We start from the raw sequence: 20,695 nt of genomic DNA on the forward strand, positions 1-20,695 counted from the left end.
CCTTTCCTAATTGATCTTATGAAATCACCCTCATTTTTATAATAAAACCTAAAAGGAACTATCTAAGAAGGAAAATTATTCCTCATGATTATAGATATAAAAATCATGTCCCGGGGATCCCTAGGTGGCTCAGCGGTTTAGCACCTGCCTTTGGGCCAGGGCGTGGTCCTGGAGTCCTGGGATCCAGTCCCGCGTGGGGCTCCTGGCATGGAGCCTGCCTCTCCCTCTGCCTGTCTCTGACTCTCTATCATGAATATATAAATAAAAAAATCTTAAAAAAAAATCATGTCCCAATGTTAGTAAATTAATCCAGAATATGTAAAAAAGAAATAATAAGGGCGCCTGGGTGGCTCAATTGGTTAAAGCGTCTGCCTTCGACTCAGGTCATGACCTAGGGTCCTGGGATCAGGCCCCTACATCAGGCTCCCTGCTCAGTGGGGAGCCTGCTTCTCCCTCTCCCTCTCCCTCTACCTGCTGCTCCCCCTGCTTATGCTCTCTCTCTCTCTCTGATTGATAAATAAATAAATAAATAAATAAATAAATAAATAAAATCTTAAAGTTCACCAAGTGAACTTTTTTCCTAAGGATACACCACTGATTAACATCTGAAAAACCTATTAATGTAATTAATAGCATTAATAGAAAAATGGGGGAATCACATGATCCATTAATAATATAGATGTAGTAAAAGTATTAGATGAAATTCAACACTCATTTATGATGAAGACTCTTTGCAGAGTAAGATGAAATTTCCTCAAATCTTATGGAGAGTACATACATCAAATTACAGCAAACCTCATACTTGGTGGTAAATTCCTGAAAGCTTCCCAAGATCAAAGATGAGGCAAAAATATCTCTTATCACCATCTTATTGTATTTAAAGTCCTCATTAGGACAGTACGAAAAGAAAAAGAAAAAAATGTAAAAGAATTAGAAGGAAAGAAATATAAAAATTAAAGGTGGATCAGATAGAAACTATCATTATTCATATATGACTAGTGTTCCAGTTACCAAACTTCTACCTATCAGTTCCAAATTCATCCTTCAATATCAGCTGAATGATGATAATAGATGGGATTCATTTCACCACTTCTCCTTTACATTAAACATGAATTTAAATTTTATCAATAAAGAATGTTGGAGGAATACTGCAGAACAAAGAGGCTTCCTTGTTGGTTGTGGTTGCTGCACAGTCAGGCAGCAGTGGAAATGTAAAGAAACCTATGGTGCTCTGTCCCCCCATGTACCCAGAAAGGTCTCTGAGTAGCCTCACAATCACTGTGTAGCCTGTTGACCCCCTTCCTGCAGCCCTTCCAATAAAGACACTGCATGCTCAAGGCCTCCTACCTGTAACAGTGCTCTGACTCCCTCTTCTTGCTGAATCATCAGCTAACTTTTCCCCATGACCTTAAGACTTGCTTCCTGCTTGCCCAGCAACTGTGGACCAGCTCTGGCCCAACTAACCCAGTGAATTTCTCTGCCACCCATTGAGCAGCAACTATATCACCTATAATTAAGGTCTGAGCCTTGGGGTCTGGTAGTCCCTTCCAAGATTGTCCCTCTGCCCCAGAGAACCCTGTTGAGCTATCTTATACTCTCCTATACTACTTATTCTTTATTTTATTCTTCCCTTGTTTAAATCATTGAGTGCTTCCGTCTTCTAACAGAATTAGACTAATAAAACCTGTTACAAAGAAAATCCAAGATAATCTATAAACCATTAGAATAAATGAATTTATTACAAACACTTTATATAAAAATCAATTGAGATAAAAGTCATATTTCTACATTCCAGGAATATATTAAAAAGGAAATTTTAAAAAATCACCAATAGAAAAGGAAACTAAGGAAAAAATCCATTTTTAAGAGCATCAAAAAGAAAGTATAGCATCCTATACTTAAGAAAGTTAACCAGTGTGGTACAAGACAGAAAACTATAAAGTGTTACTGAAAGAAACTGAAGAAGACCTAATAAATAGACATCCTGTATTCATGGATTAAATGATAATGCTGTTAAGATGGTGATACTCCGGGCAGCCCCAGTGGCGCAGTGGTTCAGCGCCGCCTGCAGCCCAGGGTGTGATCCTGGAGACCCAGGATGGAGTCCCGTGTCGGGCTCCCTGCATGGAGCCTGCTTCTCCCTCTGCCTGTGACTCTGCCTGTCTCTCTCTCTCTATGAATAAATAAAATCTTTAAAAAAGAAAAAAAAAAAAAGGATGGTGATACTCCCTAATATGATCTACAGATTGAATCTAATCCCTTCAGAAATCCCAATTGCCTTTTTTTTTTTTGCAGAAATGGAAAAGCTGATCCCAAAATTCATATGGAATTGCAAGAGCGTCTGAACTGATCAAAACCACCTTGAATAAAAAAGAACAAAATTGGACTACTCATACTTTCCAATTTCAAAACTTAATACAAGCTATAGTAATCAAAATACTCTGGTACTGGCATAAGTCTAAACATGCAAAAGAATAAAGCTGGAGACCCTTGCATTATACCACATACAAAAATTAACTAAAAATGGATAAACATCTACATTTAAGAGCTAAATCTATAGAACTTGTAGAAGAAAACAGAGGTAATCTTCATGATCTTGGATGGCAATGGTTTTAGATTTGACAATAAAAGCACAAGTACAAAAGAAAAAACAGACATATTAGACTTCATCAAAATAAAATGCTTCATGTATCTAAGGACATTATCAGGAGAGTACATAGACAATCCACAAACTGGAAAAAAATATTTATAAAACACATCTGGTAAGTGTCTAGTACACAGAAAACAAAAAACTCCCACAACTCAACAAAAAGACAACCCAATTTTTTGGACAAAAAAACTTCAATAGACATTTCTCCAAAGAAGTTATACCATGGCTAATAAACACATAAAAAGATGTTCAATGTCACTGATCATCAGGGAAATACAAATCAAAACCACAATGAGATACTATATTACACCCACTAAGATAGCTGTGATCTAAAAAACAGAAAATAAAAAAACGAACAACAAACAGAAAATAAGAAGTGTTGAGAAGGATGTGAAGAAATCAGAACCCTTATGTGTTGCTATGGTAATGTAAATCATGTGAACCACTACAGAAAAAAATTTGGTGATTCCTTAAGAAGTTAAACAGAGGGGCACCTGGGTGGCTCAGTCAGTTAACTGTCTGCCTTGGGTTCAGGTCATAAACCAGGGATCCCCAGTCTGACTCCCTGCTCAGTGAGGAGCCTGCTTCTCCATTTCCTTCCGGCTCATGCTCTCCTCTCTCACTATCTCTGTCTCTCTCTCTAAAATAAATAAAATCCTAAAAAAAAAAAAGTTAAACATAAATTATCATATGATCCAGCAATTCCAGTCCTAGGTATATTAATTATTAAATGATATTCAATATAAGTTAAAAGTAAAAGTAAATTAAAAATGGTATTCAAGGCAAAACTTTTCTTTTTTTAAAGATTTTATTTATTTATTCATGAGAGACACACACACAGAGAAAGGCAAAGATATAGGCAGAGGGAGAAGCAGGCTCCATGCAGGGAGCCCTATGGGGGACTCGATCCTGGGACTCCAGGATCACGCCCTGAGCTGAAGGCAGACGCTTAACCACTGAGCTACCCAGGCATCCCCAAGGCAAAACTTGTATATGAATTTTCACAGCAGAACAGCATTATTCATAATAGCCCAGAGAACAAAATAAAGCAAAGGGAAGGAAATAATAAATTAGAAAAATCAATGAAATTGAAAACAGAAAATAGAAATTCTCAAATAAGAGCTGGTTCTTTGAAACTACCAATAAAATTGGTAAGGTTCTGAAAAGACAAAGAAAAAGGAAAAGCACAAATTACCAATATCAAGAATAAAAGAGATGTCACTGAGGCTCTGTAGGCATTAAAAAGACAATAAGGGAATATTACAAACAAACCTATGCACATAAACTAGGTGCCTTAGAAGAAGTAGACAAATTCCTCAAAGCTACACTACAAAAACTCTCCCAAAATTAAAGTGATAATCTGAAGAAACCTGTAACTACTAAGAATTTGAATTTGTGGTTAAAAACATCCAGAAAAAGAAATGTCCAAGTCAGATGGTTTCCTGGATAAAATCTAACAACATTTAAAGAATAATTAACACCAATTCTACATAATCTCTTCAAGAAAACAGCAAAGAAGAGAACATATTCCAACTAATTCTACAAAGCAAGAGGTGCTTAATATTAAAATCAAATAAAGATAATACAAAAGAATATAGATATATCAGACTTCATCAAAATAGAATGCTTTCATATATCTACAAACCAATATTCCTCAGAAACAAAATGTAAAGTCCTTAACAAAGTAACAGCAAAGCAAATCCAAAAATATAAGTATTCTATACCACAACCTAGTAGGATTTGCTCTAGAAACTCACAGCTGGTTCAATATTCAAAAATCAATTAATCCCAAATTAACAGGCTAACAGAAAAATACATTATAATGCCAAATGATGCAGAGGAAGCACTCATGATTTTAAGTTTTCAACAAACTAGAAACAGAGGGTAACTTCCTTAACTTGATAAAGAGCATCTACAAACATCTTATAGCTATCATAATTAACGGTGAAACATAGTTGCTTACCCCTAAGATTAGAAATAAGGGAAGGATGTCTGTTCTTACCACTCTTTTTTTTTTTTTTAAAGTTTTATGTATTTATTCACAAGAGACAGAAAGGCAGAGACATAGAGGCAGAAGCGGGCCCCTCACAGGGAGCCCAATGCAGGATTAGATCCTTAGCCCCAGGGTCATACCCTGAGCCAAAGGCAGATCCTCAACCACTGACCCAGGTGTCCCCGCTCTTACCACTATTATGCAATATGGTAATGGAAATCCTGCCAACCCAATAAAGCAAGAAAAGGGGGGAAAAGGTATAGATGTAAGAAAAAGAAATAAAACTGTTCCTATTTGCAGTTAACATTAATATCTACATAGAAAATCCCAAGGCATCTACAAAGAATAGCTCCTTGAACTAGTGAGTTCAGCAAGGTTGCAAGACATAAGAAAAACATACAAAAAAAAAACAATTCTTTTATTTATTTATTTATTTGTCCTTTTTGAGAGACTAAGGGAGAGAGAACACACATGAGCTATGGGGAAGGGCAGATGGAAAGAATCCCAAGCAGACTCCCCACTAAGCACAGAGCCAGTTGTGGAGCTCAATCCCACGACCAGGAGATCACAACCTGAACCAAAAACAAGAGTCAGATGCTTAACCGACAGAGGCATGCAGGCGCCCCTAACTAGGGTGTTTTCTTTTTTTAAGATTCTATTTATTTATTTGAGAGACAGAGAGCACAAGCAAGGGGAGGGGCAGAGGGAGAGAGAGAAGCAGACTCACCACTGAGCTGGGAGCCACACACAGGGCTCGATCCCAGGACCCCAAGATCACGATCTAAGCCAAAATCAGACTCTCAAATGACTGAGCCACTCAGGCACCCCGGCCTAATTCTACTTCTATGTAAAATTGCATTCTAAATATAAAAAGCGTAAGAAAACTAAAGCAATACTTACAACCACTAAAAAAAGAAAGAAAAAAGAAACACCTAGGTATAAATTTGACAAAACAGGTTTAGAACCTGTACGCAGAAAAATATAAAATGATGACAAAATAAAAGAAGGAATATAAATAAATGAACAAACACACAGTGTATTAGTTTGCTAGAAGTGCTGTAACAAAGTACCATAAACTGAGGGGCTTAACCAACAGAAATTCACTGTTTCACATTTATGGAAGCTAGAAGTCCGAGATCAAGATGTTGGCAGAACCATGTATGTTCCCTCTGAAGGTGCAAGAGAAGGATCTGCTCCTGGTCTCTCTCCTAGTTTCTGGCAGTTCCTTGGATTGTGATAGCATAAATCCGATCTTCACATTGCATTCTCCCTGTGCCTCTTCACGGGTTCTTCCCTCTAGTATGTCTGTGTCCAAATTTCCCTTTTCTTTCTTTTTTAAGATTTTATGTATTAAAGTGAGCCAGAGAGCGAGAGAGACAAAAAGCATAAACAGGAAGAGGGGCAGAAAGGGAGAAACACTTAAAAAAAAAAAAAAAAAAAAAAAAAGGGCAGCCTGGGGGCACAGCAATTTAGCAACGCCTGCAGCCTGGAGTGTGATCCTCAAGACCCAGGATCAAGTCCCGCGTTGGGCTCCCTGCATGGAGCCTGCTTCTCCCTCTGCCTGTGTCTATGCATCTCTCTCTCTCTCTCTGTGTGTGTCTCTCATGAATAAATAAATAAAATCTTTAAAAAAAAAAAAAAAGAAAGAAAGAAAGGGAGAAACAGTCTCCCCACTGAGCAGGGCAACTTGACATAGGATCGATCCCAGCACCTTGGGACCATGACCCTAACCTGACCCGAACCGAAAAGCAGATGCTTAAACGACTGAGCCACCCAGGTGCCCCCAAATTTCCCTTTCGCTAAGGACACCAGTCATGTTGAATTAGGGCTCTTCCCCACTCCAGTATGAGCTCATCTTTACTAATTACATTTGTAATGATCCTATTTCCAAATACGGTCACATTTTGAGGTACTAGGGGTTAGAACTTCAACATATGCATTTTAGGGCAACTCAATTCAACCCATAATAACACTATTTCTGGGTTGAAGATTCAACAGTAAAGATGCCAATTCTCCCCTAAATGATTTCAGATTTAATGAAATTTGTATCAAAACTCAGCATGACTTTTAGTAAAGATGAGTTTATTCTAAAATTATATGAAAAGAAACCCCCAAAAGAATAGACTTTGAAAAAAAAAAAAGTGTGAAGAATCATGCTATCCAATTCTAAGACTTACTATACAGCTAACAGTAATCAAGACAGTGCAATATCAGTGGAGACACAGATACAAAAGATCAATAGAATGTAACAGAGAACCTAGAATTAAACCTATACAAGGATGGACAATCGATTTCTGAAAAAGGAGCAAAAGCAATTCAATGGTGAAAGGATAGTTTTTTCAACAAATGGTGCTGGAAGAAGTGGATATTTATAGATAAGAGAATGAACCAAGAGAACCAAACAAGAAAAAATCTCCAGACTAAGAATTAGGTGAATTTCTTAGAAATTACACCAAAGGAAAAAAAAAAACCTGGAAGTTTTAGACTTATTTAAAATTTAGAACTTCTGTTCTCTTAAAGACCTTGTTAAAAGTTAAAGACAGACTACAGAGTAGGATAAACTATTTGTAAACCATATATCCAACAACGGATTTGTAACCAGACTATATATAGAACTCTAACAACACAAAAATAAGAAACAATTCAATTGCAATATGAACAAAAGACATAACAGATATTTTACCAAAAAGGACATATGAATGGCAAATAAGCATATGAAAAGATGTTCAATATCATTAGCTATAAGGGAAATGCAAATTAAAACCACATGAGGTATTGTTATATGTGTATCAGAAAAATTGAAATTAAAAATTTATGATAATACTAACTGGTAGTGAGAATGTAGAGAAAGTAAATCTCACCTACATTGCTGGTGAGAATGTAAAATGGTACAACCACTAGGGAAAATGGCAGTTTCTTAAAATTCCAAACATATGCTTATCAAATGACACAGCAATCACACTCCTGGGCATTTATCCCTCCAAAATAAAAATTTATGTCTGCACAAAAACCTGTACATCAATGTTCATAGCAGCTTTATTTGTAATAGCAAAGAGCTGAAACAACCTAAATGTTCTTCAATGGGTGGCTGATTAAACAAAACGTGGTATAACTGTATAACAAAATATTCAGAAATTGAAAACAGTAACTATTAATACACAGAACTTGTATAGATCTCAAACAGCATTATGCTAAGTGAAAAAAACTCAAAAGACTACATACTGTATGATTCCATTTATATAAAATTCTTGAAATGACAAAATTATGGATAAGAGAACAAAGTGGTAGTTGCTTAGTATTGGGAAAAGAAAGGAGGTAAAAAGGAAACATAAGGGAATCCCTTAGTGGTGATAAAACAGTTCTTTAATTGTAGAAGTGGCTATACACATCTATATATGTGATAAAATTGCAAAGACTAGGAGCGCATATGGTTGGCTCAGTTGGTGGAGCATGTGACTCTTGATCTAGGGGTTGTGAGCTGAAGCACCACTTTGGGCATAGAGCTTATTGAAAAAGAACTGCAAAGACTACACACACAGATATATGCATATACACACACAAAATGAGTACATGTAAAAACTGGTGAAATATGATAAGTTCTATAGATAGTACCAAAGTTAACTTCCTAGTTTTGAGCTGTATGACAGTTATATAAGATACGAAGACTGGGGGTTGAAGGTGGGGGCTAGGTAGGGTACACAGAATTTCTCTGTACTCTTTTTGCAACTTTCCATGAGTTTCTAATTATTTTTAAATTAAAAGTTAAAAACGTTATTATATTCACATGTTGATGTATGTACATACATCTCATACACACACGTATGTTTTTACTTATTTGAGAGAGAGCACTCAAGCATGAGCATGGGGAGGAGCAGACTCCCTGCTGAGCACGGAGCCCAACGTGGAGTTTGGTTCCAGGACCCTGAGATCATGACCTGAGCCAAAGGCAGACACTTAACCAACTGAGCCACCCAAGCACCCTTATTTTTATGTATGTCTTAAGTCTCAAAACTTGCTTGGTACTTAGCAACAAATAAAATATCAACCAATTTGATATTATGTTACTATGTTAGTAAAACCTCCATCTGTGAATTACTGATGAATTATAAAACTGATTTAAGTGATTATTTTGTGCTGCCTGCAATAAGCCTAAAGCTGTAAGTTTATGCTCCTGCCACTTATTAGCTGTAAGTACCCTCTGCTGTGTATCTCAGCTAGCATTTACTGACAGTAAAGTGGCAGTAAATTAAGTGCCTTACACATATTATCTCATTTAATCTTCTTGATAATCCCATAAGGTAGGTACTATAATTATTGATCACATTTTATAATACATATGAAGAAAATGAGACCTGAAATTAAGTAACTTGCCCAAGATCACAGAGCTACAAAGACAGACCCAAGAGTCAAGACCCTGGCATTCCTATCTAGAGCCCCTGAATTTAAGCAATTTGTTCTACATCTCTCAACTTGAGTTTTCTCCTCTGTAAGATGGTTTTAATAACATATAAATAACAGTATATAAAATAGCATACAGAACCCAGTAAAGCTTAAAAGGGGATTAGGAAAGAGCTGCAAGTTAACAGAGCTATAGCTATCCTTCCTATACGGTGGGCCTAAGGAACCCGGCTAAATTTGAATTCCCTTGTCACTAACAAGTGAAAGTCAATTGGAATGATGTGATTAAAAAGCAAAACAGAACATGGATGAATATCATAATCATTATGCTGGGTGAAGGAAACCAGACATAAAAAAGTAGATAACATATGATTACATGTATATAAAACTCTAGAAAATGAAAACTAATCCAGTGACAGAAAACAGGTGGTGGCTTGGAGCAGGGAGTGAAGAGGGAGGGTAGACTACAAAGGCACACAAGAAAGCTTCTGGGGTAATGGAAATGTTCTATATTTTGATTGTATTAATGGTTTCATGGACATACACATTTGTCAAAACACTGAACATTTCAAATGGGTCGTTTGCTGTACACTAATTATACCTCAATAAAGCAGTTATATAAAAACAAAAATACTAATGTTTTTCAAATGAGCAAATTGCTTTAACAATTTTTTAACCTAAGCAAAATCAAAATTAAATGAGGTAGTCTGCATATGGTAAAGTTGAGAAATATTAGATTAGGAATACTATTAAAGCTTTATCAAATAGAAAAACAATTTAGCTGATTAATTTTTTAAAGATTTCTACTGCATACCTCCTTAAACAGTAATACTTTTTGTTCGCTAAATCAAGACCAGGGTATAGAAGTTTACAAACTGAAAAGTAACTTTCCTAAAATTAAATTTCTGGTTTCTATAACAAAGGTGCACTACACGGAACCTTCCATTCTTTGTTCAAATTCAAATCAACCAAGCCTTTGTGCTCCCATTCTCTTTCTTCTTTCAAATTTCCATTCCCGTTACCATAGGAACCTGCTAGCTGACAAGCCTTCAAGCACAGCAACAGCCCAAGCTTAGCAAGGGGTATGAAAAGGGGACAGAGTCAAAGGCCAAATTTTGACTCATGAGAATCAGAATTCCGATCTTTGTCACTCTACAAAGTGTCTGGTAACCATAGAAACTGTATCCTACTGCGTTCGGGAATATTTGTCTAAATTCACTAAAAGCGAAACCAAATGTGGAGTGGCCCTGGAAACTCAAAAAATGGTACTCATTTTATTTCAGATCCAAACTAGAATAAGAAGTTATTCAAAAACAACTTTTCAGAATAATTTCAAGTGATTTAAAATTAGATCTTTAAAAAACTCCTTTTCTGTAAAAATAAATTCTCATAGGAAAAGAGATCTAAAACTTTAAGAATTATTTTGTATTTAAAAATTCTAGGTTTAAAAAAAAAAATTCTAGGTTTGAAAAATACCTTTAATCCTACAGATTTTTTTCTTTTGCAAATCTTAATTTTTAAAAATGCCTTGAGGACAGTGTACTAAATACTTTTCAACAGTATTTCGGTAAGTTGGTTTATAGAAATTTGCCATTATGAGAGGAACAGATTTATATTCTTAAGTCAAAGGGGAATTCCCAGAAGAGCCCATAAATTTGACTTTTCTTTAAGGAAGTAAATTTTAATATTTCAAATACCATGAACAGTTCTGAACTATGATCACTCTCAAAAGATAAAACCTGATGATCAAAATTCTATCACGCTTCATAATTTAATTGAAAATAAGTATTTTAAAGGTATTCCTTTAAAGTGATTGGTCACACAAGAAAATCAAAGAAAAAACTTAAAATACTATTTTTTTCTTAAAGTCAGAAATAACTAAATGCTATTAATTCTCCAATACCTTACGTACATTTTTCAATTTACAAGATTCTTAATTCCTGACTTCTTAAGCCGTTTCACTAGATTGTTGTTTGTTTCAAGCATACCATCTAAACAGTAAACTAACAAAAGACAATAAGAGAAGCAAATCTGATAATGCATGTATTCTGAAGATAAAAACCATGAATTGCAATCAAATTCATTTTCTAAAAGGCCTATCCACAAAATGTTAATAATTACTACCATATAGGAGTATATTACACTATTCTCTCACAAAAAACAAAAAGAAACCCTGTCTTTCATTCAAATACCATCTACAAGTGATTCCTTCCACAGAAAATTCTCTCTTTCAAATCCCCTTAGCACTTTATGCCTTCTTTCGGTGGTACTTACCAAGTTCTTCTTGTGTTTCACTCATTCAATCAAAATATATTTAATATATACTAACTCCTGCCCACTGTAACTGAGAACTAAACAAAAAAGAACTGTTGGGGTTATTAAAAATAAAGTTTCTTCACTAATTTTACTATTTTAAAAGCATAATATGATTCTTACAGAAAAATTTAAAAATATAAACATTAAATAAGACACAGAAAACACAAATAAATTGTGCTAATTCAGGAAAACTACTGTTGGCCTTGGTGAAAATCCTTCCAGATCACTTACTCTTCATAAACACACACACACACACACACACACACACACACACACACACATATTTTTTAAGAAAAATGGGATGATACCACATATAATGATATCCACTCCTATCTTCTTTTTCCTACATAACGTAGGAAAAGTACAACCATCAGTACAACCATCAACCATCTTTTGACAAAGATCAAGAAAAGATTAAGGCATAAGGAACATTAAAGCCTAGAGATGAGAAAGACAGGTTGCGCTTTTCTTTTACTTAATTACAACACTTACAAGTACAAACACATGATGCCCAAAGCTCTGAGTCACTTTGATTAGCTGCTCCCCACCTCTCAAAAGGCAAAGTAAAATACTAGTGTTCACAGTTATATGGTACTCTTGGGATTGGGATTACCATCCCCATAAAGCACCTTCTATTTACAGCGGCAGATTAAGTGCTTAGAGCAAGACTACTATCATCTCTTAAAAGACTTTGTAGGGGATGCCTGGGTGGCTCAGTGGTTTAGCGCCTGCCTTGGCCCAGGGCGTGATCCTGGAGTTCTGGGATCAAGTCCCACATCGGGCTCCCTGTATGGAGCCTGCTTCTCCCTCTGCCTGTATCTCTGCCTCTCTGTCTCTCATGAATAAATAAATAAATAAATAATCTTAAAAAAAAAAAAAAAAGACTTTGTAAAGTTCATTAATTAATTCAAGCATTTTATTTTTTAGCAATTTATTTAGTAGTTCCTATTGTGAGTCACTGGACTGTGTGTGTGGGGTGCTGGACATACGAAGATGAATAAGGACAAGCTCTGATTTCAAAAGCAAAAGACAGAAACAACCCAAATATCCATCAATAGGAAAACTGAATGAAAAAAAAATGAGGATAACTTAATACCCACTAGGATGACTATTATAACAAAAACAAAACCAGAAAATAACAAGTGCTGGCAAGGATGTGGAGAAATTGGAACCTCTGTGGCACTGATGGGAATGTAAAATGGAAGCAGCTGCTATGGAAAACAGTATCGCGGTTCCTCAAAAAGTTAAATATAGAATTATCATATGTCTCAGTAATTCCTCTTCTGGGTATATAGCGCCAAAAATTGAAAGTAGGGACTCAAACAAGTATTTTACACCCATGTTCATAGCAGCATTATTCATAACAGCCAAAAGGTAGAAGCAACTCAAGTGTTTGATGGATGAGTGGATAAACAAAATGTGGTATACACATACAATGAAGTATCATTTGGCTTTAAACGGAAAGGAAATCCTGGCATTTGCTACATGGATGAACCTTGAAGACATTATGTTAAGTGAAATAAGCCAGTCACAAAAGGACAAATATTGTATCGTTCCTCATATATTAGGTACCTACTAGCATAATTAAATTCAGAGTGAAAGAAGAATGGTAGTTGCCAGGGGCCTGGAGGAGAGGAAAACGGGGAATTATTGTTTACTTCGTACAGAGTTTCAGTTTTGTTAAATTAAAAAGTGCTAGAGATGAATAGAGATCATAATTGTATAACAAGATGAATATACTTCATATCACCAAGCTGTATACCTAAAGTTGGAAGGGTTGGAATGGTGAACTTTGTATGTATTTTTACAGTTCAAAAAAACATTTTAATAACCAATATCTATAAATACTACTATGGAATATCCATGATATATTGTTAAATGAAACAAGATAGAAAAGACAAATATGACACTATTATCAAAGAAAGGCAAAAGAATATACATGAACAAATATTGAACATCTTATATAAATATTAAATTATATTTAAATTTTTGTAATAGAAAAATAAACAAAACTCTTTCAATGACATTTAAGAGGAAAGAAAGAACAAGATAGAGTGGGAAAGGTCCAGAAACTAGACTTTTCTGAATGTATCTTGTTCTGTATATATAGTTTTGGGGTTTTTTTTTAAAGATTTTATTTATTCATGAGAGACAGAGAGAGAGGCAAAGACATAGGCAGAGGGAGAAGCAGGCTTCATACAGGGAGCCTGATGTGGGACTCGATGAGCCAAAGGCAGACACTCAATAGCTGAGTCATCCAGGTGTCCCTGTATATACAGTTGTTTTTCTGTTTTTTTTTTAAGATCTTATTTATTTATTTATTCATTCATGAGAGACAGAGAGAGAGAGAGGCAGAGGCACAGGCAGAGGGAGAAGCAGGCTCCATGCAGGGAGCCCGACGTGGAACTCAATACTGGGTCTCAGGATCACACCCTGGGCTGCAGGCGGCGCTAAACTGCTGCGCTACATGGGCTGCCCCTATATACAGTTTTTTTGTTTGTTTGTTTTAATTTTTTTTCCCCTGTATACAGTTTTAAAACACAATTAGAAAGAAGGAAAGTTTTGGGACCCCTAGGTGGCTCAGCAATTGAGCAGCTGCCTTCAGCTCAAGGCCTGATCCCAGGGTCCCGGGATCGAGTCCCCACATCAGGCTCTTCGCAGGGAGTCTGCATGGCCATCTGCCTATGTCTCTGCCTCTCTCCCTCTGTTTCTCATGAATAAGTAAAGTCCTTAAGAAAGAAAGAAACTTTAAAAAAAATTTTAAAGTCATTTCTCAATAAATGAAACATATGAATCTAAATGTGTATTGAGTTTAACCACACAAAGAAGTATTTAACTTTAAAACACAGTAATTTGCCAGTATATCTTTGGTGAGTTACATGCCTAAAGACAAAAAGAAGTACAAAACAAACAAACTGCTTCCAGTAATCATATTGTAATAATTGTTCTTATGTAATGTATGTGTATCATAAAGCTTCAATATAAGAAAAAAGAAAAAATAAGATTTTATAATGTTAAAAACTCTGCAATATTATTTGAATTGAAAGTATCAATATAAACTCAGGATGTACTTTCTTTTAAAAAAAGTTTCTGGGCAGCCGGGGTGGCTCAGCAGTTTAGTGCTGCCTCAACCCAGGATCAAGTCCCATATCAGGCACCCTGCAAGGAACCTATGACAGACTACTAGGGTAGCGTCAAAACCTAGAAGCTAGGGATCCCTGGGTGGCGCAGCGGTTTGGCGCCTGCCTTTGGCTCAGGGCGCGATCCTGGAGACCTGGGATCGAATCCCACGTCGGGCTCCCAGTGCATGGAGCCTGCTTCTCTCTCTGCCTGTGTCTCTGCCTCTCTCTCTCTCTCTGTGTGTGACTATCATAAATAAATAAATTTAAAAAAAACAAAAAAAACAAAAAAAAAAACCTAGAAGCTACCTTGAAGAGGCTTCCACTACAAAAGATAGCAAGTACAGTTAGAGTCCAAGTAGGAATAATAACTGTAATGGACTTGAAACAAACCAAATATGTTAAATCTATGAGTTTATAATGAAACCTTTAAAAAAAAAAAAGACTTCATTGTTCACCTTTGAAGGATGTTTGGGAATCAAGTCATGATCTGAAAAACGAATAAATACTGATAAATATTTGAGAATAACCAAGTATTTATCTTATCTTTCTTATATAGACTGTACATGAGAGTAACTTAGCAGCCCAACAGTCAATGAGTGGAATTTTCTGTTTATGAAGCATTCCAGCTGAGAAGTGAAGAATGACAGAATTAAATTATAAGCATTTTTATAAAACTTTAATGAAATTATCAATCTAAGAGATGATCATGAATGCATTCCAAAATTACAAAGTGACAACCAGATATTATGTGCCCATGAAGTATTTTCCTAAAAAAAATCAAAAAAGGAGACAAAAGAACATGGGAAATAAAACCACAGGGATGCAATCAACCAAATAAAGACAATGGGAAACTCTATAAGGCAAACATATTACAAGAAAAAAAGAGAGGAAAAGGAGAAACTATAAAAGAAAGACATATCAATTGAATGCAATATATGAATCCTGATTTGAAAAGTCAACTATATAAACAACCGTGAAATGGTCAGAGTAAAGTGAACATTTAACTGGATAATTGATGATACTGAGGAAGTAATAAAGGTAAGGTGTTTATTTTTTTTTTTTTAATTTATTTATGATAGTCACAGAGAGAGAGAGAGAGAGAGGGGCAGAGACACAGGCAGAGGGAGAAGCAGGCTCCATGCACCGAGAGCCCGATGTGGGATTCGATCCCGGGTCTCCAGGATCGCGCCCTGGGCCAAAGGCAGGCGCTAACCCGCTGCGCCACCCAGGGATCCCAGGTAAGGTGTTTATATATTTTTTTAAGAGTTCTTACTTTTTTTTAGAGATATATACAGAAATATTTGTAGATGGAATTATGGTGTTTGAAATTTGCTTCAAAGTAACCCAGTTGGGATATGCAGTCATAAATGAAACAAAACTAGCTGTGATAAAGATTTTGTTTATTTATTCATGAGAGACACAGAGAGAAAAAGAGGCAGTGGGAGAAGCAGGCTCCATGAAGGGAGCCTGATATGGGACTCCATCCTGGATCTCCGGGATCATGCCCTGGGCCGAAGGCTGCGTTAAACTGCTGAGCCACCCGGGCTGTTTTGTTTTTTTTTTTAAGATTTTGAGTTGATAATTTTTGAAGCTAGATGGTAAGTAATGGGTATATGGTGTCCATTATACTATTATCTATATGTCTATATAACTAAAATTATCTATAATAAAGCTTTTTTTTAAGTTACAGTTTGAGTCTGGATAACATGAAGATTGGTTCAAACATGCTTTGTTCTTTTTTTTTTTAAAAACATGCTTTGTTCTTAATGAATCATAAAGGATACCAGGATTTTGACCTTTTAGGTTCTGTGTTCCCAGCAGAATCTATCCCACTGCCAACTTTCCATGCTACAGAAAATCTTTGAGAATGACAAAAGAAAACAGGAAATGGGAGGCAAACACAAACAATCCCAAGAGTTTATCCTCTGATTATCCTAAGAGTGGTCTAGTTTCTCTTAAAAAACAAACAAAAAAAAAGACAAGGGGCACCTGTGTGGCTTAGTAGGTTAAATATCTGACTCCTGGTTTCGGTTCAGGTCATGATCTTAGGGTCATGGGATCAAGCCTCACATTGGGATCTATACTGGGCATGGAGCCTGCTTAACATTCTCTCCCTCTCCCCACCCCCCACACTCCACTTGCACATGTTCTTTCTCTCTCAAAAAAAAAAAAAAAAAAAAAGGAGTAGACAAGTTATCAACCTCATAAAAAGGTAAGAATGCTTGTTCCACATATTAACTGAAGTTAAATAGGGTGACAGGCAACAAGGAGTACTGCTTTGCATTTATACAGCACTTTAACTTTTCAAATTTTTTAAATATACACATCACTTACATCATTGAATCTTAACCTTGTAAAATGGACAGGGAAAAAAATTCACTTCCTAGAGGAAACTAACACAAAGAAGTTACAAAACTATTTAGTGGCAAAATAACAAATTTCCTATCCCTCATTTAGTGCTTTTTCCACTAAACTGTCTCTTCCTATTCAACTGCATTTAATTATCCAGTATAGGGAGGAAGGCTGTTCAGATCTCTTTTATTACCACTGCAGTCATAAATACCTGATAACATGCGGTTGGTAAAGATAGTTACCAACAATTTGTTAACACTTTCTTGACTGTGCTGGACAGCTCCCAAAAATTTACTTAGCAATTCGGACAGCCCAAATGGTTTGAAACTCAGGAATGAGAAATTTTTTTCTCTGTCAAAAGCCACTCATGAGGAAAAAACATCAAGTCAAGAACTTATAAAAATTTAGTGTTTCTGTATAGATGAGTATGTTTTAGAAGGGGGGGGATAGAGAAATAAACATATTAGTAAAGATCTTCTTTTCCAACTTAATGACTTGATACTTACATTATCCCATTTATTTAAATATGTCCCAAATTCAATGAAAGTATAGACTAAGAATCTTATACCTACAATGAAAGAACAGCCAATTTATTAACTCTGAATAATCATATGTGAAATAACCCAGATTCTGTACTTCCTCTCATCTGTGGTATCCCTAGCTCACTGTCCTATACTATTCTATTCCAGGCACTCATTTTGACTCAGCAAATCATACAGGAATGACCCTAAGGCAGACCTGAAACATGGGCCTGCACCTAAGAAATTATCTTTCAATTCACTATGACCCACAGTGAACACTCAAAAATGTGCTCCCACTGTTTGCTCCAACTACTTGCTCCTGTTAAAAGTTGACAGACACATTCTAGAATCAGAGATAGATTCTTGTCCTTATAAGGGCCCAAGAATCCCTACTTCCATCTAGAAGGATGTTTTGTTGACTGCTGAGTTTCCATGTCCTTTGCTATTACAGAAACTTTACACTCTCAAACTGACAATTCTGTCAGTGGCATCATTGTCTTGATATAACAACCATGTAACAACTATCTGCAATATTATTTAAGTCAAAGAACTGGAGCCTTCTCTTAGAAAATACTGCCCACTTAGGTGCTCTCCCCAGAATGTATGAAATTTAAAAAGAAGCAACCTTATTGCCAATAAACAATCTAGACTACACAGGCAACTGTGAGAAGAAGGTAGTGATAGCTTACTATGCCATTATTATGAATGTCCCAAAAGCCTACACATAGGAATGCAAGTTCATTTAGAACAAATACATTATCTTTCTGGTACTTTCTCTTTAGGATCATTTAGAAACAGAATTGGAATAGAATTAACATTTGTAGTTAACCTACTGTGTGCCATTCCCTGTACTAGCTACTTTATAAGTTTAATCCTAACAGCCCTTCAAGGTTTTTTGTTATTACTGCCTTTTCACAAATGAAGAAACCAAGGCTAAGTGACTATTCAAAGTCTTAAAGCTACTACAAAGCAGAACCAAAAGTTGAACCCATATCAGTTCAAACATCTTGATTACTTGCTTCTTATTACACTATTTGCTTTCCAAAGGAGTTATACTGACTTATAATGATACTAAAAACAAAGGTATTTCTTTTTTTTAAATTTTTTATTTATTTATGATAGTCACAGAGAGAGAGAGAGAGAGAGAGAGAGGCAGAGACACAGGCAGAGGGAGAAGCAGGCTCCATGCACCGGGAGCCCGACGTGAGATTCAATCCCGGGTCTCCAGGATCGCGCCCTGGGCCAAAGGCAGGCTCCAAACCGTTGCGCCACCCAGGGATCCCAAAACAAAGGTATTTCTACTCCAATTTTTTTGATAAGAGAATTGATGGTTTTAATACACAGCAAGGAACACTACACCTGGAACCAAAATAATGTATTAAGACACTATCCATTTTCATATCCTAATCTGATAGTGTATACCAAATCTCCCTGTATCAGACCTTACATAGTCAGAAGAGTAGAAAATGCTCAATCTCTGTAATATTTTCAAATATTTGGAATATATAAGATATCCTCCACATTTCAAAATCTGCAAATAATAGTCTTTCTATAAATTTTCCCAGGCACATTTATGTTAGTCTACTTGGAAGTAATGAATCTTTGGGTTTTACCATAAAATGAAGCATTCCAAAACATATAGGCTTCAATGTGCTGAAAGCACTATAATAATAGATTACAGACTAAAGTACAAAACATTCTCTGTATAATTATTATTAATTCCACCTTACAAGCAAAGAAGCTATGGTAAGAAAGTTCTCATAATTTTCCCAAAGTAATAAAGCTAGAAAATGATAAAGCTAGAATTCAAGCCTATTTGCATAACTCCAAAGCCTATGCTTCCTATTGCCACCATCGGGGGCCGCCTGGCTCCTATCTGGTAAGCATATTATCCTTGTCCACAATTCTAAAATCTCTGTAGAAATGCATGCATAGTTATTTAAACCTATTGTTAACTATGTTCATTAATTTGTCATAGTTTCTAAAGTAAAATCATTAAAAAGTTATCTGAAGAACTACTATTAGAAATATTCAAGAAAGGCAACACATTTTCATAAAATTCTGAGAGGTCAAGAACAGTTAAAATTTATACAACCAAACCTTAAACCTTTTTTGTTCATCAGGAGTTATCATCCTTAAATTGATGTGATGGTAAAATCATAAACATTTTTCAAAGTTTTTAAGAAAATTTAAATACCATAAACCACCAGCCTAAAGGCTGAACAAAGAACTTATTTTACAAGATCATGTTACCTTCAATACTTAAGGAATGAAGTGTGACTATTATTATATTCTACTCTTTATCTGAGGTTTTATTATCAAACAGAAAAAATGTAATATCATAACTTGGACAATTTTAAACTTCTCAATGGCTATTAACTTCCATGTTCCAATGTTTCATATTTCTTTATAAAAACACATCTAAAAATAAGTCAAGAGTAACATTCCCCAAACATGAATTCTTCAATCTATTACAGTTTGAACCTAAACATATAACTTTTTAATGTATAAGATATAGTTAAAAATAACATTCTTCTGTTTTTAATCAAACACATTCATTAGAGTAGTTAACAAGACATTATAAGAATCACCATTAAGATACATCAAATAATAGATCAAGTCTTACCTCCATTGCTAAAGCTGCTGTCTGTTGGTCATAGTGATTCAGAAGATTAGGCATAAAGGTAGTATTATAAGGCAAATCTTGGCACATCCTCAAGGTAATGGGTTCACAAGAAAACAAACTGTGCCCACCTATATGTCCCACAAACATAGTCAAGGGCCAAAAGTAGAAGACAATCCAACTCATAGCCATCCTTCCTGGATCTGAATGAGATTTGGATGATCAGGCCTACTCAATATGTATTTTAGATCATTATTCACCTGCAGGTCTCAGCTTGAAAGTATTTCTTCTATATCTTACTGTTAAGTTCTTCAAACAGTTAAATACTCTTTGACCATCAGAGGTTTGTTAGCTTGGTCTCACAAAAGGCATTTGTTTTTGGTTTCACAATACGGGAAAATGACATCATCTTGTCTCTTCTTTTCATTTTATTACATAGGGCATATCTGGCCAACATATCAAGTTGATCAACCACATTCCCAAACAACAGATTCCATCTTAGGAGAGCTATTTCTTCCTTTGGTTGAAATATCTGCAAAGTATTTTTTTAATGGGCAATATTAATAATTTCTTCTCAAAATATTGTAGACTTGATATTAAAGCCTTTGATGAGTTCAGTAAAGTTGCTGGATACAAATCAATATACAAAAATCGGTTGTGTTTCCACACACCAACAATGAACTATGAGAAAGAGAAATAAAACAATCTTTGATGAGAGAT

At 35.5% G+C, this 20,695-nt stretch overlaps 1 protein-coding gene across 9 annotated transcripts in view; it reads right to left on the minus strand.

Moving 5' to 3' along the window:
* FZD3 (frizzled class receptor 3) overlaps positions 1–20,695 on the minus strand; it is a 107,042-nt gene that overhangs the window by 76,804 nt on the left and 9,543 nt on the right. For 6 of the 9 annotated variants that reach the window (XM_072796138.1, XM_072796143.1, XM_072796134.1 and 3 more), the window contains exon 2: positions 19,979–20,656. In XM_072796138.1, the coding sequence (XP_072652239.1) occupies positions 19,979–20,167 (189 nt within the window). In that variant the 5' untranslated portion in view covers positions 20,168–20,656. Of the gene's footprint in view, positions 1–9,855; positions 10,176–19,978; positions 20,657–20,695 lie in introns of those variants that run through there. The other 3 variants (XM_072796137.1, XM_072796141.1, XM_072796139.1) reach the window with 3 other exon arrangements.

This window comes from Canis lupus, chromosome 24 (assembly GCF_048164855.1).
Source record: "Canis lupus baileyi chromosome 24, mCanLup2.hap1, whole genome shotgun sequence".
NCBI classification, from domain to species: domain Eukaryota; kingdom Metazoa; phylum Chordata; class Mammalia; order Carnivora; family Canidae; genus Canis; species Canis lupus.